At 44.8% G+C, this 25725-nt stretch overlaps 1 protein-coding gene across 1 annotated transcript in view; it reads left to right on the plus strand.

Moving 5' to 3' along the window:
- Positions 1–15832, plus strand: part of PDE6B (phosphodiesterase 6B) — a 21527-nt gene extending 5695 nt beyond the window's left edge. Inside the window, exons 4-22 of the mRNA XM_010172619.2 lie at positions 137–277; positions 1348–1422; positions 1507–1571; positions 2616–2682; positions 2828–2875; positions 3057–3206; positions 4204–4347; positions 4924–4989; positions 5617–5763; positions 7285–7392; positions 8388–8497; positions 9444–9531; positions 10107–10207; positions 11551–11658; positions 12371–12434; positions 13157–13231; positions 14151–14234; positions 14504–14660; positions 15774–15832. Coding sequence (XP_010170921.1) covers positions 137–277; positions 1348–1422; positions 1507–1571; positions 2616–2682; positions 2828–2875; positions 3057–3206; positions 4204–4347; positions 4924–4989; positions 5617–5763; positions 7285–7392; positions 8388–8497; positions 9444–9531; positions 10107–10207; positions 11551–11658; positions 12371–12434; positions 13157–13231; positions 14151–14234; positions 14504–14660; positions 15774–15832 — 1857 coding nt within the window. The remainder of the gene's footprint in view (positions 1–136; positions 278–1347; positions 1423–1506; positions 1572–2615; positions 2683–2827; positions 2876–3056; positions 3207–4203; positions 4348–4923; positions 4990–5616; positions 5764–7284; positions 7393–8387; positions 8498–9443; positions 9532–10106; positions 10208–11550; positions 11659–12370; positions 12435–13156; positions 13232–14150; positions 14235–14503; positions 14661–15773) is intronic.
- Positions 15833–25725: the final 9893 nt, after the last annotated feature.

The following is a 25725-nucleotide window of genomic DNA, read 5'->3' on the forward strand; positions in this document are numbered from 1 at the left end:
TTGCAGTATAGGTTGCTATTGCACTTTTCAGAAACTGTAGTATAAAACCCCAATTTTCTCCTTGTTACTCTGAACACATTTGGGAAGCCCAGCACTCAAGGAGAGGCTATGCTTATATTTGGATTTTATCCTGCAGGTGCTGTTGTGGTCAGCTAATAAGGTTTTTGAGGAACTGACAGACATTGAGAGACAGTTCCACAAGGCCTTTTATACAGTGAGAGCATACCTGAACTGTGACCGGTACTCAGTGGGTCTCCTGGACATGACAAAGCAGAAGGTGAGTGTTCACATGTGTGTAGTACATCTTTCTGCATGGTTGCTATCCCCTGAGAGGTGGTGTGTGGAGATTAGTTTTACTGGGGCAGCCAAAGCACAAGCTACCTTTGAGTCATTATTCTTGCTTTGGTTGGCATTTTTTTTTTTATTCCATTGTGCAAATGGATAAAGAAAAGAGAGGGAAAGTGAAGAGCTTATCACTGGAATGGGACTGTCAAAGGAGCCAGAGGCTGGGAAGGCAAAGGAAGGGCAAGCATGTTGGACCATGGCAATCCTGGTCAAAGCCTGCAATGTAAGCACAGCCTCACAAAGTCTGTGGATATTAGAAGTATAGTGAGATACCTGTGGAAACCCCCCACAACAAAGTAGCCACCTTCCTCAAGGACTCATCCATGTGCACATTATCCAGGCTTCTAGGTGAAATTTGGCTTAATGAAAATAAGCTGACAGAATCTAAGTTACTTCTGCAGCTCTCATTAGGTCTGATTGTTTGAACCTTTGCCCAGCTTTATGTGGGGGTTACACAGCATCTTTGTCATGGGAGTCCTGCTTTATTCCATGGTTAGGTTGACTGAGGCTACCATGGACTTTGATACTCCACCACGTTGCCAGAGCGTTTATAGCATGCTGTCTTATGAAGAGATGTATTAAAAGATCATTAGTGTGCTAAAGACACTTTGATCAGCATTATAATGTAGCCTGAGAAAAATAAAAAAATTATTTCACTTTAAGCTAGCAAGTAGTAGATCAGCCCTATGGTCACACTCTGGAAAATGTCCAACACATAAAATATTGACATAGCTGCTTGCTCTGTGAGTACAGCCTGTGCTGTCCACTGAATGAAGCAGTATCCTGTGTATAGGCAGTATATGAGTATTTACAGCCATGTAATACACTTGGCACTTCCTGATTTAGATATACCATTTTTCTGCCTAGTATTGAACTAGTCTTGTTATTTTGTGCCTTCTTTACACAGTACCAAAACCAGCATGTTAGATCAGTGGTTACTTTGAGGCTCAAGGCAGAACACACTTTTCTACTCTAAAAATACTTCTTTCATTTTAAAACCAGGAATTTTTTGACCTGTGGCCAGTCCTGCTGGGAGAAGTTCCCCCCTACTCAGGACCTCGCACCCCGGATGGCAGGGTATGTGACATACCTCAAACTATCTCCTGTCTGGCTGGATTGCCTCATTCCTAATTTTAACACCTCTCTTCCTTTTATTTGTAGGAAATAGTATTTTACAAGGTCATTGATTATATACTACATGGAAAAGAAGACATTAAAGTCATCCCGTAAGTGTCCGGTTTCCATATGCTAGGTACTGAGACAGAGTGTAGCTAAAACCAAGGCTCCCCATGATTTAAAGACGTTCATGAGGAGATAAGCAAACGATTGATAGAAGACTAAGACAGCCAGAATGTAAGTTGGTGCTTCGACTCACATTTCTGCAGGACAAAATTTCCTCCAGAGCATGAGAATACTGGCTTGCAAGTCAGGCTCCAAAAGTCACTGCAGCCAGTGATTCTTTTTAGGTGCAGAAGTGAACTGCCTTGACTGCCTGGAGTTTTGCCACTCTACTTGCCAGGCTGAGGCATCATTCCTCCTTGGTGCCTTCCCTTTGTCAGTGGGTGAGCCCATCCAGGTTGCCCTTGGTTGAGGCCCCCACTGTCCCAGCCCTGCTCCTCAGCCCTCTGCTACCCTCTTGACCTCTGATGGTCACTCCTGCTCCCCTGCCTGTCTTCCAGCTTCCTTGCTTCCCTCTTATCCTCTGGTCACTGACTCCATCTCAAGGCCTTTCCTCCTCTCTTGACACCACACTGAGACTCCATCTTTCTGAAAACCACCCTCTTTTCTTGCCACTGAATTTTTCAGAGGAGGCTTGGGCACCTTGAACAAATCTGACATAACAGGAGTTTTGCCCAGTTCTGGTCACACTGCTTTGTATCTGTGTAAATGCCACAAGAAAGGCCCCCGTTGCTTAGGTACAGCAGTGTTCCAAAGTTCAGGCTGGCAGACACTCTTGGACAGGAACTTCCTTTTATCTTTCTCTGTGCTGAACATCTGAAACATCGCCCCCTTCCAGGATTACTTTTTCTTAAGTCTCTGCAGACTATGATATTTTATGAGTTATTCTGTATTTAATTATTTAAGGCAAAGTATTTACTTCCATGAAAAATTTTCCCTTACACATGAGTCCTTTGAAAGTAATGCTTAGTAACTGAGAGTGAAACACATACACGTGGATTGTGCAATCAGCTGGATACATTTCAGCTCCATGATCATTCTTCAGTAAATGTATATCCTTAATTTCCTTTATGTATTTTTCTTTCATTCAGAAATCCTACCCCAGATCACTGGGCACTAGTTACTGGACTGCCAACCTATGTGGCTGAAAGTGGATTTGTAAGTACTTAACTTAGGCTTAATTAAGGCTTTCTGAGATGAAAGCGTACTAAAGCTGCTTTGTCAACAATTCCATTTTTTGTTTTGGTATTTAAACTTCTCATTGCTCATATTGTAAAACGTTTTCTTTTGTGTGATCCCCTAGATTTGCAACATTATGAATGCTGCTGCAGATGAGATGTTTAAATTTCAGGTACTGTGAAAACTTCTAGTCCTATCAAGGATTCTACTTTGTTTGCAGAAATGTAGTTTAGAGTTAATATTAGGCATATAAATATTTCTTTAGACTGTAGTCTTGATGTAAAATGGGACTGCTGATGTATTTAGAAAACACGTTAAGTACATGGTGTCTTTCTGCTTGCTATTGCTTCAAGGAAGGTCCTCTAGATGAATCAGGATGGACTATCAAAAACGTTCTCTCCATGCCAATAGTCAACAAAAAGGAAGAAATCGTTGGCGTTGTAACATTTTATAACAGAAAAGATGGGAAACCATTTGATGAACAGGATGAGACCCTCATGGAGGTATAGTTCCTTGCTGCGGCTGGAAGTAGTTGAGAGAGGTCACTATTACTCACTGTACACCTGCAAAGCATCCCCTGGTGTTTTGCAGCTAAGTTTCTTTGTTGCTTATAGATGTGTTATGCATCAGCTTGAAAGTTTTGAAAGCAACTACCTGAAATACTGTGGGTTTTTTGGTCTTGGAAACCCAGCTGTGGGGCATAATTTTGATTGAGCATTCTTGGATTGGACACCAAGCTATGAACAGCTATGATGTACTAGCACGACCATTCTGACCTGTGTTCATATACATGACAGCTGGCTCACACTGACTGGGCAACTCCCTTGAGAAATTATACACAAATTTTCTGTGTAGCTAAGATAAAAAGGGTGGCCAGCTATTGAATCTACCACCAGCAGCTGTAATTAAAGACCTTGCTGCTTAAAAATACTCCTATGCTAGTTTCAATCCAATACAGCCATTCAGGTCTTGGCATTTGTTATGAATCAGAACATTTCCTGAAATAGACTTTTCTTATCAAGCAAAAAGACTGTGGGGGAAAAAAAAATTGGTTTGAATTGGACACTGGACAGCAAACAAGTTGAGAGCAAACACAGGATATGAGCAAACATATGTGAAAGGTGATGAGACTGCCTTGCTCTCCCTTGATAAAAGGGTTCCTGACCTGCTGTCACCATTGTGACACCAGCCTTTTCACAGGCATGGGGACACTTGCAGCAACACAGAAATAGCTTTCCATATGCTGAACTGGATGAAGCGTCCTTGAACCTCCACAGCATGGATGCTGTGGAGGCCTAGGCAGAGTCAGCAGCTGAGGAGCTGCTCTGCTGAGGAGCAAGTAGCGGTCAGGAGCAAACACACCGTTGCTCTTTGCTAGACTTGTGGCCAAAGTGGAGCTTGTGTTTCTCTAAAAATATATCACGCAGTGTTATATTTCCGTGTCTTTGGGGAACAGACATTTTGATTATTTCACCATTTCCTTCTTTTCCCTTCACATAGTCCTTGACACAGTTCCTGGGTTGGTCTGTACTCAACACAGACACGTATGATAAGATGAACAAGCTGGAGAACCGGAAGGACATTGCTCAGGATATGGTGCTCTACCATGTGAGATGTGACAAGGATGAAATCCAGGAAATTCTGGTAATGCCTTGCAACATGCAGCACACTCCCAGGTGTACTGGCCTGGCCTATGACTTACAGCACATACACAGGTCTCTCATCCCACAGAAATACTTCCAGCCCCCATGGTGCGGAGGCAGCACTTGGGGCCCCAGTCACTACTCAGTGGCAGAACAAGTCTTGGTTTTGACTCTGAGGTCTGCCCTCCACCTCGGCACGCTGCCATGCTGTGTCCTTTCTAATTTATTCAGCAAAACCAGCCCCGGAGGTGGGCTTACACAGGTGCTACTGGGCTTACACAGGGCACGGCTGGAGGAGGAGCTGATTTATTCCTTAGAACCTCCTTAGTGCAGAGGATGTCCCAGCTGGGACACTGACTCTAGGGGGACATTTGCAAGTGGGAGAAACAGAAACCAAAATCAAGGAGAGGAAGGACATTTGTACTGGGAAAAGTGGGTTGAAAGACCAGAAATAGAAATAAAGCCCAGGAAGAAAACACAATTAACATCTGAGAGCTGCCCTAAATTGCCCAAAGCTGCACAGTGCGAAGTCCAGTGGGGTTCGGTCGTCAGTTTAACACGTCTGTGCTTTTTGCAGCCTACACGAGAAAAGCTGGGGAAGGAGCCAAGTGAATGTGAGGAAGATGAGCTGGCAAGCATCCTGGTAAGAGCAATGTACCACTGGAATGGACAAACCTGGCAAACAAATATTGCCTGGGTGGATGTGGGGAAGAGTTCCTAGTGTTGGCACGCTGGTACACATCGACAGGGCACCTGGTGAAGGGTGAAGGCAAAGCATACCCTGACCTCCTCTGCTGTGTGAGTTTGAGGTTACTATTATCAGGTGGCAGTGATTGCCTTCCCCAGCTCCCAGGGAGTACCTGCTCTCTGCCACTTCATCTCAAAGGGTTTAAAGTCCATCTGGAAACACATCAGCCACCTTGACTTGTCACACATTTTGTTCTCTGGAGTAAATACAGAGGTCTATAAGTCTTCCCCCATAAGACCTGTCAAATTTGGAGTCTCCAAACTGTATCAAATCAACAAGAAATATGCTCAACAGAAAACAAGTAATATATCTTGCACTTGGACCAAAAAAATCCTCTCTCTTCCCCCACTAATGGGGTTATCATGAAAAGCTGCATTTCTGTCTTATTTATGTGTTATATTCTAAAAGGAAAAGTTCCCAGCAGTATCAGACTGATATTTTGTTATTAAGCAAAACCTATTCCAGGTGTTTCTAGGGATGGCATAAGTATCACAGCAACAAACTGTCCCACCTCTCTTACAGAAAGAACAACTCCCAGGACCAACCAAGTTCGACATCTATGAGTTCAGGTTCTCCGATTTTGACTGCACCGAGCTAGAGCTGGTGAAGTGCGGCATTCAGATGTACTATGAGCTTGGCGTGGTGAAGAAGTTCCAGATCCCACAGGAGGTAGGAGCTGGCAACACCCAGGGATTCCTGTTTTAGATGGCCAGCAGACTTGTCATGTGGCTGAGGTCCTGGGGCATGTCCTGCACAGCTCACAGAGCAGCCAGAGGTCTGGGTTCAAGGGGGCTTGCAGGGAGAGGGGCACGCATCCTGAGCCCCTTTTCCTCGCTGAGGACAGGGAACCCCCTTCCAAAGCCCCTGGTCGCTACATGTGAGTTTGGAGCATGAAGCTGGCTTCTTCTGCTCTGCACTGTCTGCTCCAGGTGTTTGCTATTGGGTCTATATAGATGGGGGCTACACCATGCAGAAAATTGCTTGCACTTGCTGTGTCTAATGCCTCCCACAGCAGCAGCACACAAGCAGTTTCCAGGTGCAACATGTGGCAGTGCATACTTCTGTCATATTCTGTCTGCTATAGTATGTACCCTGTAGGTTTCAGCCAACATATTCTGAAATCCACACTGTGGATAGTTGGGACCAAATTCCTGACTGCTGGTGACAGGAGTGGTGTGACCCTGCGGGAACAAGGACCTCACAGCCCCTCATGTGCAAGTTCATGGCTCTTGCCACAGCTCAAGCCCCTGTAGGACTTTTGAAACTGGCATTTCAGCAGCTCTGCTGCTCCCCAAGGGATTTCTGAGCACATCATGTGAGGTTTATTTCCATCTAGTGGGATCTGCTTGTAACTGCAGGAAGAGTTTTCATCCTGGAAAGGCAGGCTGGGAGGTAGGAGGGAAGTGAAGGGCTCTGAATGGGAATTATTTCTGTGCTTCTTACTTACAGCATGTAAATGTCAAAAAGTATTCAAAATATCTACTCTGGAACAACCAACCCCTGATACAGGTGTGAAAAGCAGTCATTCTCTGCTGCCACTCTGAGCAGTTGAGGTTTTTAAAAATGGATATTCTTCCATAACCTATCTGCTCTCTAGTGAGAAAACTTATATAGCTACAAGAGGTAGTACACATGGAGAAGTAGAATGCAGAGGGAAAAACTAGTTTGTTATTTAATGTCCTGTACTGTAATTGTTTAAGCGATATAAACACCACCCACCTCTACATCTATGGAGCCATATCTCTTGAAGAGAGGTATCAGTATTAGTAAATTACAAGACATGCTAGGGACGAATCTTACGAGTGACAACACAGAAAAGTATAGAAATTCAATAAATTCACAGACAGTAGGATAAAATATCTTTTCCTCTAGACATTGCTGTTTCTAGTTACCCCCACAGGCATTTCTGTGGTGGTTTTTTTTGTTTGTTTGTTTGTTTGTTTTTTTTAAGAGAAAGTTATTATAAAGCAGAGAGCTGTATTTTCATGTCCCCTTTAGCTCTCCACTAGGCTTTATTATAACAACACCATCGGGGAGCCTGATAATATTACAGCTTCTGATTCCTTTCTGGGACCACTTCTGTAGAGCCAGGCTGAACCTCACCCATGACTCCTGTACGTGGTCTTTATTGCAAGAGCAATAGGCAGCAGCTTCATTACACAAACTGAAATCCTCTTCCCCAATTTGCAGGCTCTGGTAAGGTTTGTGTACTCTGTCAGCAAAGGCTACCGGAAGATAACTTACCACAACTGGCGCCATGGCTTCAACGTTGCTCAGACCATGTTCACCCTCCTGATGGTAAGTTATCACCACTCCAGTTAATTCTGTGGCAACACTTTATTTACAGGAGGTCTTCTATTGTGCCCTGGAGGTATGCAGGGCTCCCTTTGAATCCTGGTGTAGGATAAGAGTTTGTTACTCCTAGCACAGGTCCTGCTAAATGTGGTCTCCATTTGCCTTCAGTGATAGTCCTTGCATTACACTTAAAGCTGCAGCCCATACTGCCCAATGAATGGAGTGCTTTAACTCTCAAAGGCACAGATGTGTATAGTGTTTAATAGCCTCCAGATTAGGTCCTTCTGCAGGGTAGTGGGGAGAGACTACAGGACTCGCTCCAGTAGTTTCTGACAGTAAGAGCCAGACTGAAGTTAGCTGGTTGGGATGGAGACAACCTCATGCTTTCCATTTCCAGGCAGGACAGGCACAAGTGTAGGTCTGTTGCTAGTGTGCCTGTGGCAAGGGCCATTTCTCACAGGCTCTCAGGGCAACAGGTGCCCCTACAAGAAGAAGAGCTGTCAGAGTGCTGCTCCCCACCAGGGATGGACCAGCACCAGGAGCCAGTGCAGGTGGTATGGCACACACAGCTGGCAGCAGAATTATGCCTACCACCCCTGGACAATCTTTTGGGCGATTCAGTTTGGAGACCCCATTGCCCAGAAAGGTCCAGAGCCCCTTCACAAAGTACTTTGTGTCCAGTGACTGGAGGGGTGCTTATGAGGACCCAGGTGTCCCTAGGGTGTGAGGCTGCTATAGTAGCAGGTAGCCAACACTGCAGGTAGGGATCATTGAGCACACACGCATGACACGCATGCCTACCTGAATCTGAGACATTTTGTTTTCAGCTGCTTCCCCTTTTTAACTTACGTGTACCATATAATGCATTTAGCTTCACAAGTATTTTCAGTTCTTCTGGACTGTTTCAACGAGGAGATCCCCAGCACAGTGCAGTCACAGCTCAGTGCCTTTTCCTGTAAGAGATACTAACAGATGACGTGCAAATTCTCACCCTCCAGACTGGCAAACTGAAGCGCTACTACACAGACCTCGAAGCCCTTGCAATGGTAACTGCTGCCCTGTGCCACGATATTGACCACAGGGGAACCAACAACCTTTACCAAATGAAGTAAGCACTTTCCTACCACTTCAAACCATTTGCTGCTGCTCTCGCATGGAGTGGGATCAGACCATGATCACACCAAACTCCAGTGCAGCTCTGTTTTTATTTTGCAAATAACCTTGCTTTCCAGCTTCATACAGTACTTGGGCTTATGCTTATTTTGCAGTGTTCTCTGGGGCTCCTTTACCTCCTAGCAAGCCTCTTTTGGTTAAAGCAACACTACATTATCATTACAGGATGGAACAGGTGCAGCGCAGGCCTTTAGTAGCCTGAGCAAAATAGGAGGCTCAGGATGCCACCAGAAGCATTCTGGACATAAGACTTTTTGCTAGAAGATATCTATGGAGAAAGCACCTCACCACTTGCAGAAACAAAGCACCTATGAGTATGAGGGTGCTGCTCTCAGTAGGCAGTTACTAGCTACAGTTGCGTGATTTCACTGACCAGTCAAGCTGCTGTTGGACACTTGAAGTAGTGTCAGATCACAGCTCTTCTGCAATGCTTGCTGGCTGTATTGTCTTACTGTTTTCTGGAGCTTTGGAAAGGTCTAAGTGAAGCTGGCTGGTGTTTTGTATACAAAGGGCATCTTGCTTTTCAGCTAGGAAAGTGTCCAAGGACTGCCGGTTTTTCTGTACCCATTACTAGATATCGATGTGTAGTTACTGAGGAATTAAACAAGCTTACTATACTGAGTAATAAGTCGCCAGTCATAAACAACATTTTGGGTAAAACTCGTAGTTGGAAGACTGTTTTATACAGTATCCAAATAGTTATAAGCAGTGTCACAGAAGTCTTTTGCTAGACTGAAGTCATTAGCTGTTAAAAATATTACTCTTAAGCCTTTTAAAACTAGTTGAACTTGTGTGTGTGACAGAATTTAGTATAAAATGGGACACTCCTTTTTACTTTAAGTGCTGCACTAACATCTTTAATTTTTCCTTTATGCAACCAGATCTCAAAATCCTTTAGCTAAACTGCACGGATCCTCAATTTTAGAAAGACATCACTTGGAATTTGGAAAATTCTTGCTCTCTCAAGAGGTTAGTAATGAACTGTAATGTAAGGACATTAATAATTTACTTTCAGGGAAGGTTTCCAGCAACAACAGAGCTGTCAGCTTGGCACAATACCTCTCTGTGGTTTGGATACCTGAGAAACTGCAGCTGCCTCACTCTCCAAGTACTCTATGCTCACCCAGGACCAAAACGCATAGGCTTCCTAAATGCATGACTTGGTTCTTTACAAGCTGTATCGTTATCCCGATAGGAATATGTTAAATACAGGATTGTCCTCCTGTAACCCTTTTGACAGGGCCAAGGCTGACACACTTCCCCAGTTAGCTTTTCATTTCAGGCAAATTCACACTGGGGCCGGGGCACAGGGTTTGGGCACACACTGTGTAACAAGCTCCAGGACACTGACCCTGAAGAAAGGGGAGACTGGGCACCAACATATGGTGAACAGGGCTCACAACCCTTGCACCTTAGGGGAGCAAGCTGAAGCTATTGGGGGAAAAGAAAAAGAAAAAAAAATAGCACATTTGAGAAAGGGAGATGGCCCAGTAACTCACAACACAGCGCTTGGTTTTTGCAGCTCTCTCTCCTTTGCTTTTCAGTCGCTGAATATATGTCAGAACCTCAACCGTAGACAGCATGAGCACATGATTCACCTGATGGACATTGCCATTATAGCAACAGACCTGGCACTCTACTTCAAGTAAGTTGGTCACATACACCACGTGTGAAGGGCAGAAAGTAGCTGGTACTTTCCAAAAGCAAAACGCGATGCTTTGCTCTGAGAGCCCCCCCATCCAGCAATCCTCTTCACAGACACTGCCTCTGGAAGGCTGCCTTTAATACTCAAACAGTTAAAAATAATTTTGAACTCTTGCTCATTAGAGCACATGTATGAATTTTTAACCTTCTGTTTCCAACAAGGCAGTGCTGTGTGAGGCCCTAGCAGAAAGAGATGTCTGATTTTTTTGTTTTACCTAGCACTTCAGCAATAAAGATATTCATAAATGGTGAATGTCCTGGCCAAGGCTACATTAACTGCTCTGGGACAGCAGCACAACCCAATTAACAAGTGGTCAATTGTAGGTGACTATTCAGTTCATAGCCTATTTCACACCCAAAAGCCAAAAATGCCAAACATCTTGGAGCTGCATATGCTGACTTCCTAGGACATAAGGCTGGAAGTCAACAACATACAACTTCCTAATTAGCAAGGAGTTTTCAAAATGTGCTTTCAAAATACAGTGCCAAGACCAGAGACCGCTTCTGTGTTCTGCACTGAAGAATGATTATGCAAAATACAAGCAGTCCACAAAAGAGGAATGTGAGGGAGGGTCCGGTACCCAGTCCTCTTATTCTGGAGGTAGAGTGGGAGCAGATGCTACCACTTCCTATCAGCTGGGAATAAGTTGGTCTTTTCCCTCCTTGGTCCATGATCTGCAAGCAAAAGCTTGTTTGAGATCAGTCCCAGGCAAAATGATACAGACAGAATACATACGCAAGTTGCTTTGTGGATCCAGCCTAAGTGTCTTCTCTGCTAGCACTGAAACAGCAGATTTTTCCAGATTTCACACCAGTCAACATGGGTGTGAAACCCTTCCCAGAATTTGCTACCTGTATTTAGGTACATAAATAAGGTTAACGAGGTCAGACAAAGTATATAAAGCCAGGTAGCTTTACAAGTACTCCAGCCAGCTATAGGTTTCTGCAGTCTGCTTAACATTAAGGGAAAAAAGCCAACAAAGGTGGAAGCATTTCTCAGCTGATATAACTTTCAGTTCCTCATACTTGTGAGTTCCTGCTCGTGTATCACCACTATACTTATTTTTAAGTAATTTACAATAGTTTCCCCTACTTAAGAGAAGCAGGTGATGGTGCTTGGTTTTGTTCAGAGCTTCTTTGAGGACCTAAATGCCAGGTCAGCAACTACCGTAAACCTTTCTGGAAGAGTTGTCAAGACCAGGATCAGTCATCTGTTTTTAACACATCTGTTGCCTTGTTTTGGAGATTTTTTATTATTGTTGTTTTTATTTTTTCCCCTCAAAGAAAGAGAACAATATTTCAAAAGATTGTTGACGAGTCCAAGACGTATGACAGTGTGACTGCCTGGACTGAATACCTGTCTCTGGAAACAACAAAGAAAGAGGTTGTCATGTGAGTAATCAGCTCTGAAAACATTAGTCATGCGGTCACCTGGTAAGAGCTGCAGAATATGCCTTGCGCTGCACTTAATGCAAAATCAGGACTTGATACATTACTGTCAACTCAAATCTGATCTTCTGGAGAAGCAGGGAAAAAAGCTTAAACTGCTTCTTCATCCAGATAAGTGACTGGTTTTGGAGTGTCCTTCTTGCCATATACTCCTACCAGACCATGCCATAGGCCACAAGCAGGCTGCAATGGCAGATCTACAGGAATCTGATCCATTAATCATTCTTCCCAGTGACAACCGATGCGAGTTGCACAATGCTGTTGCTGTGACTGGACAGATGCTTTGCAGGATGCTTTGCACTGGCAATGAAATGCACCCACAACTTCAGTGCAGTCTGCACTGCTACACCTATGGGAGGGAGCCAAAGATATTACTCCAGGGTCAAGAAGCTCAGCCCAGCAATGACTAAAGCAGTAAACATCCTAGTGCTAGAAGCAAGCAGTTCCTTAGCATAAATCCATTCTAATCAAGAAAGCAATCCTTGATGAGTGTCCCAGTCAGAGCCAAGGGTGTTACAGCCATCCATCTTTCATTACCTATCACTTCGGCGGGGACTGGGGATACCTGACACAGTACTGGGGTATGAGCATGCTAAGCCTGCAAGAGGTAGGGTGCAGGCTGTAGAGAAGAAACTAATTTCTTTCCTGTTTTTAGGGCCATGATGATGACCGCCTGTGATTTGTCAGCAATCACAAAGCCTTGGGAAGTCCAGAGTAAGGTCAGATGCCTGATATACTGTTAGATTTCTCTATCTTATACTTAAAAGTAATGCAATTTCCCAAGCTACCTAGAAGCTGAATCAAAGTCTCCTGCTAAAACTACCAAAAAGACTTCAGAATAACTATGGTTTTGATGGATAAACCAATATTTAAGACTGTAGTTGTTAATTCATGTTTACCAAAAAAGAAAAGAAAGAAGTATTGAGCTTCTTGGCTTACAATGAGGTTTTTTACACATAACCTATGGGTTGAGGGTTTTTTACAGCAATATCTGATGTTTGCTCAGTTTTTTTATTTCCCTCAGGAGTTCCTGAGCTGTACTTGAGCTAAGTAAGAAACATTAAAATTTAAAGGAGGGTGAAAGAAATAAAACGCACTTCCTGTTCAGCATGGAGAAAGGACAGCTGAGAAACTCATAATAGGCAGGTACAATTGTGACCAAGAGGCAAATCCTTGAGGGGGACGCATTGAAAACATTTCTTAATAGATGAGCAGTGGACTAATGAGCTCCAGTGCAATAAAGCTGTTGAGCTGTACTGCATGGGGTGATGCCATTGTCATACTGCCCTTCCCAGGAGAAAGGCAGGAGCTGGGGTTGAACATGAAGTGACTGAGGGGCTAAGAGAGAGATTGCTTCATGGTGAAGACCTGAAGTGCGTCAAGTTATAAAGCTAAGCATGAAGTCAGTGCTAACTTTTCTTTTTCCCTCTTGGCAACACAGGTAGCTCTCCTGGTAGCAGCTGAGTTCTGGGAGCAAGGAGACTTAGAAATAAGCGTCCTTCAGCAACAGCCTATTGTAAGTACCATTCCAGAGCCAGACAGCGCAGTTCAGAAGCAAGTCTCGGCAGAGACTTAGTACAAGCAATGCTCCTTTCAGAGAGCTGTGAGTCTTCCTGAAATCACCATGACTGTCAAAATCCATTGGAAAAGTGGGTACTCGGCTAGGGAAGACCATCTGTGATAGAGCCCCTTGTCTAGCTCTCCATATAGTTAGATGAGTCCCAGTGACTGTGAACCAGCAAGGAGTGACTGTCCTAGAGACTTTGTGCTGGTCCCTTACAGAAAAAAGGAAAATGAAACACATACCTCATGGAAGAAAGCGGAGTTTCTGGTAAAAAGAAAAACTGCAAATAAAAACTTTGTAGAGTCCAGAAATTATTTCTAGTAAATGGAAATGCAATAAAGCAGTGTTTCTTAACATATTTTTTCCTGCTGTAATAACAAATACTTAAATTTGGCATTGAAAGAGCCAAGAGTCATTCCTTGATGCAACCTCCACCTGTATGGTTTGGGTTCTCTTTAAGTAGACTTTCATGCACCCCCTCAATCCACAGAGGCATCGCAAATTATACAGGAAGCAACAAGGCCTTATAAATATATAATTTAATGTTCTGTTATGTTTTAGAATTTAAAACCTCTTCACCACTTTATAACATGAACCCTCTCTCAGGTAGCTCATTGAGAAGTGCAAGGGAAAAACTCTCTGTCCTCCTCCCTATCCATAGGCACTAAAAGAGCTGTCTAAAATTTCTGCTAAAATGGCAAAGGAAATGAGCCCACTTCATGCCTCTGCAGCAGAGGAAGAGGGCTGTGATGGATAGGCTTTATGGATGGCATGGCAGAACTGCCAGGCTGACACAACAAGGCAGAAAATAAAAGTGTGTTTTTCAATAAAGTTTTCTCTTAAATCATGGTGAACTTTTATCCTCCCACAGCCCATGATGGACCGGAGGAAAGCAGCTGAGCTTCCAAAACTCCAAGTGGGTTTCATTGACTTTGTGTGCACATTTGTCTACAAGGTAAGCAAAGTGCACCCTTGCATACCCCATCCTTCTCAACAGGGGTTCAAATCCCAAGTGAGTCCCAGTACAGCAACACCACTCATGGGGAGACAGACAGGTAGAGGAGATCCCCTCCCTGGGACATTGCACCATGGTCCCTCTTCATGCTGTTAACACTTTCCCTGCATGAGCCAGCCTGGGAGGTGAGGTGTCAGGGTGCGTCCTGGGGTATGATGGACAAGCACTGCCTCTGCACTGCATTGCACTGATGGTTGTGTTTTGCTTAGGAATTTTCCCGTTTTCACGAGGAAATTCAGCCTATGCTTGATGGGATTCTGAACAACAGAAACGAGTGGAAGACCCGTGCTGATGAGTATGATGCAAAAATGAAAGCTCTGGAGGAAGAGAAGAAAAAAGAGGAAGAGAAGATGGCTGAACAGAAAGGTCAGAAACAATACTTAGCTTTTAATTCCTAATTCAAAAACATACTTATGCAGTAGTCTCCCAGACCTCCAGCAAGCTCTCTTGATGTAGCAGAGTTAGATGCCCAGAACAAGTTTCCTCAATCTTGCTCCACTGGCAAGGTTGAAGAACCTGACACCATGACGGGCTGCTGAAATGGCCAGGAGCTAGTGCCTCAGAAACTAGTGAGACTACATTCAGCACAATCACCCATGCAGCTGGGGACAGCAGAAAGTCCTTTGCATTATAGGTATGTCCCCGGAAAAGAGCAGGGAGACATCCATTTGTACACAGAGGTCTGTGGCCAGTGTGCTGTCCCACGGGTCATGAAGCAGGAGTTAAGGAAAGCTAACTCACTACTAGGGAGAACAAGTGAGGAATTACAGTTCATCCCATTTCTAGCCCAGATTAAGTGCTACCTAGAAGCAAGCAGAAGCAGTAGTAGTACCTAGTAGCAATTTATTTTGGTCAAATCCGTTTTTCTTCTTCTGTGGGCCCAGCCTGGGTAGCACTGAAATCCATCAGCTGCAGTGGGCGTTTAGTGACAGCTTGTTTAATAGCCTGAGAATCTGTTTGAGTCTCAGAAAGGTGGAAGCAGAAGGCTCTCCTGTCCTCTCCCAAGTGTCTGAGCAAGTATTTGTCAGAACTTGGTGGCTCCACTCCACAGAGACTGCATCTGAACTCTCATTTTGTCCCAAACTAGACAAAAATCCCAGCAGCCCAAGGGTGAACATTCCTCAGATGACACAGTTTAGAAATTATTAGAGCAAATGTCTTATTTCAGTTTAATTCATAGTAATTAACTTAAAATATCAAAAGTAAGTGCTTTATATATGATTTGGAAAGTTTCTGAAGAGTTATTTCCTAAGTAATCAGTATTTAAGTGAGGAAGGTTTCTACTAACTGTAAAACATTCTTTCCAAGGAGCCTTACATGTATAATTACTTTGCACAGCAGACAGCTCTAGATATGGGTGCTATAGATATGACCTGCATTTATCACTAAATAACTTAGAAGTGCTATAAAACTCCTGTAATGACTGAGAAGGACATTTACGACTGTACCTCTAATTCTGTGTTTCTTTTTATACGGCAGATGGAATAACCTGTAACGGAGGAACAGCTCCAGCTTCCAAAACCTGTAGCATACTTTAGACCTGTTATCAATGCAATATATGCCACCCAAAATGAGAATGCCCATGCTTTGAAAAAAAAAAAAAAAAAAAAAAAAAATCATGGCATACAAATATATTCCTGATTGGACTGTTCTGCTACTTTAATTAGGCTTATGACCAACCAGGGAAGGGCTAGATCTCGTTTGCCTTAATTGCATCTCTTCCTAATGGTAAGGAGCCAGTTCTGTCCTGTTTCTTGCTCCATTTAATGCACCTGATGTCAGATGGCATATGGCAAGTCAGAACAACATTTGGCCCAATAAATCAGGTTGCATGACTATGGAAGAGCATTACTCCTGCACTGAAACACTTCTTACCCTAAAGCTGATGGGGCCAGCTGAATTCATATCCTGCTCCATACAACCCCATGTGATTGACAATGTATGCAACCATAGCCCACAGAGTAGGAAAACTGAAGACGAGCCAGATTTGTCATATCTAAGCCTGTATCTGTTAAGATATCAGAAAGAAATCTGTGGGTAAAAACCAAAAAGGGACAAAGCGTGAAAACTGACCATAGTAAACCTTTGAACTGCTCTAAAAAGTTATGATTCCAAGTAAATCCAAGAACCACTCACAGAGATAGTAGTTCTGCACTCACTGCAAGAATTTGGCTAGGTTGCTGCTATAAGGCATGGAGCTGTTTGTGCAACACCCAGTAGCTGCCACCTTCGTGAGCAGGATCCACACTGCGCGCTAACTGAGGCTTTGCTCTGTAACACGTGATTGTAAGAAGACAGTCTTATCATTACCCATTACAGTTCCAGTTACCCAAGCAACCTGAATCATGGCATCTCCTAAATTTGTTCTGTTTTGCCTCGTAATGCCAATGTTATTTAAAGCAGTCCTCTTCTTATCAGTACTAACCCTCCTTCCTTTCTTCTCCTGTTCTAGTTTTTAGATTCCCCTCCAGACTTTGAAAAACTGATGACCTGTACTCTTTTATTTCAGATAAAAGTTAGTTTTCATGTTTATTCATGCAACTATGTTAGAACATTAAATTACACTACTCTTGTAGCAGTAGAAACACCCTTCTCTGCTCCCCTCTGTCTCTCTCTCTTTCTCTTTTTTTTTTAAGTGTTTGGAGATCTGTTTTGCTGGGGATTTTCTTCTTCTTCTTCTTCTATTACTCCTGCTACCTTCAGTGCTTTTACCCTTCAGTATCTTGTTTTGCATTACAAAAATACTGCAAATAAAAGGAAAACTAGACCTATGGTGGTACTTGGTGATCATTTATCTGCATCTCAGTGTAGTAAGCAAGATGTAAGCTTCTATCACCAGGCAGCAATTCTGTAAGCAGCAAGTTGTCTTTCAGGAAAATATAGAAACCTTTCCACTTGCATGAAAGCTAAATATGCCACTAGTAATGCAGTATGTCTCAGTTTCATTACGAACCACGTAGGAGGCTTTCATCATACAGTATACAAAGTCAAACAAGCCATTTTTTCCTGCAGGAAAAATGCCACAAAGTTATTGTGTTGCAGAGTGGAGAGCAGTGGGTTTTTAAAGATCACCACAAGCCGCTGTACACTTAAATGCAGAGAAAAGCTGCATGCATCCTTGAACATTTTCTGTGAAATAAGGGCAGGAGGCTAATCCTCCTGCCTGCCATGCCCCTCGCGAGGCTCCTGGAGCACTGCAGGGTGCTCCAGCAGGGCTTCTTAGACCAGGAGGGCAGGGTGGCTGCCCAGCACACCCAGCAGCGCTGGCAGGGCCTGGGGCTGTGGGCAGCTGTGCCACAGGCACTTGGGAGTACAGCTGGCCCCGCATTGCCTCAGGGCGAGCGTGCTGCCCTGTATTTCCGAGGGGGACCATGCACGCGTGTGGAGGGGTGTCCACAGACACACAGAGGGGCAAGCCAATGGCACAGGCTGTTTCTCAAGGGTGGCCCATTTCCATGGGAGTAAGCTAGTCTCTGAGGCTCCCTTCTGCAATGCTAGTGCTGGGGCAGCCTGAGAGCCCCACTGCAGCAGCGACCTTGCAGTGTACACAGCACAGGAGGCTGTGCCCTGCCAGTGGAGACAGGGCAAGCCTCCTTCTGTGTCCCCCATCAGCTCCTGCATCTCCCTCCTGCCGCTCCCCTGTCTGCTCATGGCACAGAGCACTCAGCTCTGTCTGCCACACCTGTTTTGTTGGATCATTTCTGTAGGTCAGTGGTGGTGTGTCCTAGCTGCTCTGCAGCTGACTGCCTCTCATGTCGCTATGAAAAGTCACATGCAGTAATCAGAGGGTAGTAAGAGAAAGAGAAAGCCAAGACCTTTCTTTATCTTTTTATTTTCCCCTTGCAGTGTATCTGTTTCTAATAGGATACAGTCTGTATGTAAAACTTTTTCCTTGCAGTTTAATCTCAGGGGCTGCAGAGTTCTTGCCTGTTTTCAGCACAGAAGTTGCATCCCTGCTGGGCAGTCATCGGTAACTTCTCCTTTGAGGGGAAAGGAGGCAGAAGTGATCCTTGCAGGTCCGTAGGCAAGCACCATGTCTGCACTGGTGGAGCTGAGAATATGTGCAGGATGAGTGAAGGGACTGGTGAGCCAACATACAGCTGCAGCGTGAGATTGTCCAACAGTGAAGTGCAGGGTAGTACTTGTCATTCATCCATGGTACCCTGGGACAGGTTGCAACCTCTCATCTCCTGGGTTTCCCTCCCCTGGGGAGACACTGTGCTAAGATGCTCCATCTGCCACTCCTGCTGTCTTCTCGTCTGACACGCAGGTCATGTCCAGCCACTGCATATGCAGCCCTGAGCTCCGGGCAGCCTGCCTTTCCCTTCTGCCCCTCACTGTGGCTCTTGCTCCCACTGCCTAACACACGCTCAGTGTCTGAGAACACTGACTTTCCTGTACTACGCAGACCAGGTGTTGATTTTTTTTTATTATTATTTTTTCCCAAAATGATACCATCTAACCGCATAGCCACTTTGCCAAAAGACTGAGACCACTGTCTTTTCTGGTCAACAATCCCTTACTAACAGATGTTTCTACATCTTGTTGCAACACACCACTTGCAATTTGCTTCCCACTGGAGGTATTAGCCAGTTAGACGCAGGTGAAACCTGGCACAGTTCCTAGTTGCCGTGCTCCCCCTTGGCAGCTGGGAGCTGGCTGCCCCACTTATTGGGCATGGAGAAAGGAAGGGCTAAGAAACAGATTTTTACAGTATTTTCCCAGGCCTGAGAGAAAAGTGATGCCATTGCAATACAATTTCAGGAGAGGTCTCCTGACCAATCAACTCCCTGCTGAGTGCTATAATTTAGCTCTGCTTCTGGCATATTTGCCCATACCCCAGGGAAGTGTTTTCACATCTAGCTTGATGCAGCTCTTGAGTCCAGTGGGAGACAAGAGGGGACCTGTTTTGTAAGTGCTTCACTGAAGAAGGTAATGCATACAGACCTCCAGAGGACAGGGGGTGGAGGTTAGGGAAATTAATATCCCTGTGAGACTACCAGGGGAGGTTTCTCAGAAGAGAGCTCAGGGGTGGAGAGTCAGTTTTCCCTCCATGCAAGAGGAGGGGTTTGCCTGAGTGAGGAGCTGCCAAGGGATTTCTAATGCTGCAGCTTGGCCATCATCTTCTATCCCAGATGGAAAGGGTAGGACAAGCTGACTCAAGATAGGACCTCTTTGCTCTGCTAACAAAAAAGAGCATGTGGGTGCCCTTCAGCTGTTCCCTCTGCTGGAGCCCAGCCTGCTGTTGCTGCTGCTGCCAGTGGGTTTGGGTGGAGGTGCTGGATCTGGCACTGCCAGAGATGCGGGAGCACATACAAGGTCTCTGCTGCTGGCAGAGCTGGGAGGGTGGCAGTTCCTGCAGAGGGGGAGGAAAAAGCTGCCAGGGAGAGCAGAGACCATGGTCCTGTCTTCAGCCATTTCTCACAGATCTGGGAGAAGCAGTCACTGCCTTTTCCCAGCTGGTCACAGTCTGACTCCAGCTGCTCTGCTCCCCTCCCAGGGAAGCAGGACAGGAACAGCTCAACCTCCACTCAGCTCTTCACGGGAAGAGATGGTACTGAACGCCATAGGTGGGGTACAGATCCCAGCTCCACCCTCCAGGCAGAGGGGTTGCACATCTCAACGCTCAGCAGAGTGGCTTTGTGCCCCTGGCAGCTCCAGATCCTGTGTAAGAAAACCTTCAGGAGAGCCCAGAGAGCAGGGGTCCTCAAACTTTTTAAACAGGGGGCCGGTTCACTGTCCCTCAGACACTGACAGGGGCCGGACTATAGGTTGGGAAAAAATGAACGAATTCCTATGCACACTGCACATATTTTATTTGTAGTAGTGCACAGAAACCAGGAAAAAGAATGCAATATTTAAAATGAAGAACAATTGTAATCAACAAACCCATTTCAATGTGAACTATGGGCCTGCTTTTGGCTAATGAGATGGTCAGTGTCAGGTTCCATATTTGTCACTGCTGGTTGTAGCAAGTGATGCCAGTGTTCATCAGCCAGTCTGGGTCTGACTGGAGATTTCAGGTGTTTCATTCGGCCTCTCGCCCGCCGCAGGGGGCAGGTCGAGGCCGAGGTGCTGGTTCCAGCCCAGTCCCGGCGGCTGCTCGGTTTCTGCCCCCAACCCCCGGTGGGAGGGGGGAGAGCGGGGAGTTTTGTAAATACCGGCGGGCCGGATTGAGGACCCTGGGGGGCCGTATCAGGCCCACGGGCCGTAGTTTGAGAACCCCTGCCAGAGAGTATTGGATCCAAGTAAGATTTTATTGCTGTCTCGGCTGAACATGGCTTGCATCATCTGTCACAAATGCTTGCAAGAGAAAAATCTTTTTTCTCTGTACCTCTTCCTCTACTCCTTCCACAACACCTTAAGGTGGGGTATGCAGAAAATTAGGAAAAACATTCAGTAGAAAACTCCCTCCTGAGAAGCAGCAGATCACTAAGGTGTTGGACAAATCTGGCTCCAGCAGAAAAGGTGGCTGCAGTGTTTTCCAGACAAACATGGGGGATCTTCTTTCTCTTACCCTTTGAGAGGAAAGGCATCTTCTTATTGCTTCCTTCCTCACCTTTCCATTCTCAGACAACTGGTCTCAGGCTGACTTTCTGCTTTAGTTTTTACCTCTGTCCAAGAAAAAGTTGCCTTTTGACAGAGCTACCTGCCTCCCATTCTCCCTGCTTTCTTCAGCCCTTGGCAGCTTACACTTGTGTAATGCACCTGGGGTCAGGTGCTCTGTCTTTCCTGCTTTCTACTCTGTACATTTCAACAAGTTGCAGTTCTTGTTAGTTGCTGCTGGGAGCTGCAGTAGCCTCAGGCTCAAATAATACCTCTTTCTCCAATTATCTCAAAATCCATTGCCAAACACAACTTCCATCAAGTTTGCAGACAAATACTTGGCTTGGCATGTAGTCGTGTGGCCAAAAATTGGCCCCACTTATCTCTCAGTGGCAGCAGATAATTACCAAAGGCTCATTTAACACATCCGCCCCATTTCTTCTCTTAATCTCTAACAGTCTGGAAAAGACTTTATGCCCATCCTTTCTGCAGCAATCTTTAGGTGTTTTTCTCTAGATGCAATTCCATCAGCTTTCTCTGGATTGCTGGGGCTAAAGACTGGGATTGAATTCCCTCAACTGAAAGCAGCCTTATCATGCACCACCCAGGAAACCACCATTCAGCAACACTACCTGACAACACAAGTGCTCTTAGTTTGCTGCAGGTGCAAAACCAAACTCTTTCCTTTTGCACCTTTGGATATGTGCTTCCAAAATTCCTTGAGCACAGTTGGACAGATTACCTTCACTTTCCATGGGCTTGCCTCTCTCTTCCATGTGTTTTATCAATGAAAAAATGAAGCCCTGGATGAAAACACCTGTGTGAATCCTACTCATAAGATGTGCTTTGTAATAAACACCCAAGCCTTGTAATCAAGGTAGGTTTAGTTTTATTTGTGAGGACAAAGTCAATAAAGCAAAAGCACAGCGCTGGGTGCTTGGCCCAAGTCAGAGGCACACCGGGAAAGAGACGTTAACACTTTATATACATTTAGGATTGCATCAGTGACATACATATTCATTTTAAGGTTGGGTTATTATAATTAAGTCTTTAAAAAAAGAAAAAGGGCAGGGTTATCCTAGTTATTCGAGGGGGACTTATTAAGATAAAATCTTATCTTTTCGTGCATATGCACTACTGCCCGGCGGTCGTGGGAAAGGTCCTTGGCAGGAAGGCCCACAGTCTTCTTCAGAGTGACCTCTTCACTCCTGATGAAGGGGTTATCTGACCTCCAGACCGCCGGTTTGGTTCTCTCCAGATGGTGGGTACAGTGGTGTTCATATCTCTACAGTTCCTCAACTTCCCTCCTTTGTTCCCCCCATATCTTTACAGTTTCTCGGCTTCCCCCCTTTGTTCCCCCAGGATTGGTCATTTCAGGCCTCTTCATCAAATTCCCCATATGTCAGCAAAAGAAAGAATTATTATGGCAAAAGTCAACAACACTCTCCCCATTTCTCACATGCTTGAAATGGGGTAACCAAGCCTGCCATAGAATCAAAGAAAAAAATTATCTCTGGACTCTTGCTGGAAGTCTGACCACCCATGACGTCAGAATTTTCTATGTACTTGCTGCAACTTGTGTCTGCTGCATCCAGGCCTTTTGCCATGCATCTCCTAGTACTGAGGCTGTCCTTCCCACAGTCTGCCTTAGCTGAAGACAAGAGTTAGTTTACCCTTTGGCCTTCTCTTAAAAAAAAAAAAAATAAAAAATAAAAAATAAAAATTTACTCATCCATTTCAGTCCTTTTCCATGTTAACTTTCCTAGATGATGCTGCGAGATGTTATTAGTGTTCACAGGTACCTTAATCTTGCTGCAAATAGTATTAAATTTACCATAGCTGTTTAGCATTGGTTTTTTGCTTGTTTTGGTTTTTTTTTCCTCAAACCTGATCATCATCCTTGGCTTAGCCAGAATGGGGTGGCAAAGGAGTAATTTGGTCTCTCTGGGATTGCTGTAATCAGGCTTGTGGCACGTTTCCCACCCATAGGAATTCATCCCAGTGTAAGGAATATTACAAGCACATCTTTCTTGCCTGCAGCAAGGTTTTGAGGACTGTATGGAAAATGTGGCACTTCTACATAATCCTGCATGGGGGATTCTTGTACCCTAATCCCTACAGACCTGACAGACATCCTTGGCTACAAAGGAAGAACCATCCCCTTCACATTTAGAACCCAGCCCTGGCCCAGCCTCCATCAGCTAGCTTACAAGAGAAACATGGGCCCCAAATGCAGGCAACTCCCACGGGAAGGAGGGTAACAAAGGCACGATGCAAAAGGCAACAGGAGAGTTCAGATTTGTGGTCCCAGAGCTAGGAAAGACAGCGAAACTCCAGGCAGCTAGTGCTGCAGGAACTCCTGGGTACGGCCACAGCATTAAGCATCCTCTACAAAGAGAGACCGCTTATCCCACGGTATGGGCTGGGATTAGCCACACTGCCCTCAGGGGGGACTAAATCAGTGCTGGCACAAACATACATCAGTGGGAATAAAAGGAGGGGAGGGGTGAAACTCCCTTCTCTGGTGCACGCGGGACATAGAAGCAGGTGAAGATGAGCACTATTAGCCCTCCGGAGAGCAGCACGCGACAGCTGTTCTAGCAAAAGGGCCACGCTCCAGCAACCCAAAGATAAGAGAAATACCCACCTCTACAGGCAGCTCTTAACAGAGCAGCAGTAAAGGTATTTCAGCTTGAAGTAAGCAAGCTTCCTGTTATAATCACATTTTGCTGAAGCATCAAGTCACAGCTGAATCCCAAGTGTTGCATTTCAGTAGCACATATTTTACATAACCACCATCCAACAGCTACAGACCAGGGCCACTGACAGGGGCTGAGCACCAGTTTTTTGTTGTTTTTTTGTTTGTTTGTTTGTTTTAAAAAAACAACCCCCAACATCTGACTATCAAGTCAGCAACAATTCCTCAGATCTCAGCCTGGCTTAACTAGTCACGATCAAACCTGACTGCACTATCAAATGGAAGAATTGTGCTATAATCCAGTGAAAATAAAGCTGAAAAAAGATGACAGCAACTCCCCAGTCAAGCCATTTAATAAATAGGTTCAGGCAGCCTGTACCATGCCAGCCCCCTTCATCTGCCTGTATGTATTAAACTGTACGTATTTTCTGATCATAAATACTACCTGTGAGTCACAGGTGTAGTGACTGGCTCTTGTTGGAGGAATACAATGGGGCATTTCAGGCAGAGCAATGGCCAGCTTGAGACAAATGCTTCCTGTCACAATCTGTAAGTACTTCTGTGCAATTCACTCAAAAAAATACCAATTGAAGTATTGTAAGTACTTTATTGATAGAACGGCATGCCAAGTCCACCAACCACTGAACAGTTCAGAGCCCAGCCATGTATTTCCATGTGTGAAATTAAGATCAAATCTTATGTTCATTTCAATATGGAATCTTCACTTGCTAGAAGGGAAGAAAAAACAAACACAGTTAGGGCTACTAGTCACTCCCATGCAATACTAAAATATGCGAAGCATTAGTGGGATCAAAGGCTACCCTTAAGTCTGACATTTCTTTCTAGCTAGTTTTTATGATTCCCACTTCTGCCTATTCAACAGAAGTGTCTTTCATTGCTTTTGGATAAAGGCACTTTTTTGGCTTACTCATTAGTGAATGACAGTTTTCTGGAGAGAACTCAAATAAGCCCAGAAAAAACTACCATTACAGGTATCTCCAGTTATCCATCTTTAAAGAACAATGTCCAACAACTGCACTGCACTGAATGAAGTTTTAACAATTGCTTTTCTAACTGGAAAATGAGACCAAGTCTGCTTTTCTGTTGGGAAAGCAGATTCATCAACTGACACCTTTAAATAAATTACACATTCTACAGAAATAATCACAGAATTCCATTATCAGGTGGAGTAGCAACACCATAGTACAGCCTCTGTCTCCAAAAGTAAAAAAAAGTTTCAGCTGAACCAGGAACATCTGAAAGACCTATTTATTTAGTCCAGGACCATTGGAGACTATGTATTTAAGATGGTAAAACAGCTGTGCAAAACAGCTTTATACCTAGTAAGAGATACAATGTGCCAACTTGCATATTTGATTTTATATGTGTAGTTCATTTAATTTTACAGGGTTTTGTTCAACATGAGTTTTGTTTAGGACAATGCAAATTGCACTGTTTCCCAGGGAAATAGATTAAGTGTGTAGCTGTAGCAAGAACGGCTTGGATTCTTAATCAGTTTTCTTAAAGTTCTCCCCAACTGTAAGTCCACCTAAAAAGGCGAATTCAAGCCAAAAAGCACACTCCTCTGTCAGTGGGGCAGGGGGGAATCCTCTGTTAGAAATGCACAGGGGACCCAAGAAATAATCTTAAGGATGAGGGAAAACATGCTGCAGCAAGAAGAGTATAGGGTGGAAGGGAATGAGCGAAAAAACAGAAGTACTAATCCCTAGTTCTTCTAGAAACACTGCAGTAAAACGGCAGTCTGCCTGCAGGCTGGTGTGGGCACTTTGGCATGGGATGCATAAAAGTAAATTGGAGGACTACCTTCTGCAAGCTCTTTTGCAATCCGCTCGAGTTCTTCACGTTTCTTCTTCTCTTCAGCCTCTATTTTTCTCTCTTCTTCAGCAATAGGCTTTAGGTAGTCTGCCATTAACACAGTTGCTTTAAAACACAGTTTCTAGAGCCCGGCAGAAAGCTCTGCACCCGCCACCTCACTCAAAGAGGAAGAGCAACCAGTCTCGCTGGCACACAGCCACACTTCACACGAGTCTATGACTTCCAAGCAGGCACAGCCCGCGGCTGAGGGCCCCTCGGCAGGGCGCAGGCTGCTCCCGCTGCGGCGGGGCGGGGGAAATGGCAGCTGGGCCCGCGGCTGCGCAGCTCGCACCGGCCGCCTCAAGGTGCCCT

The sequence above is a fragment of the Antrostomus carolinensis genome, unplaced genomic scaffold (assembly GCF_000700745.2).
Source record: "Antrostomus carolinensis isolate BGI_N321 unplaced genomic scaffold, ASM70074v2 scaffold13417, whole genome shotgun sequence".
NCBI classification, from domain to species: Eukaryota; Metazoa; Chordata; class Aves; order Caprimulgiformes; family Caprimulgidae; genus Antrostomus; species Antrostomus carolinensis.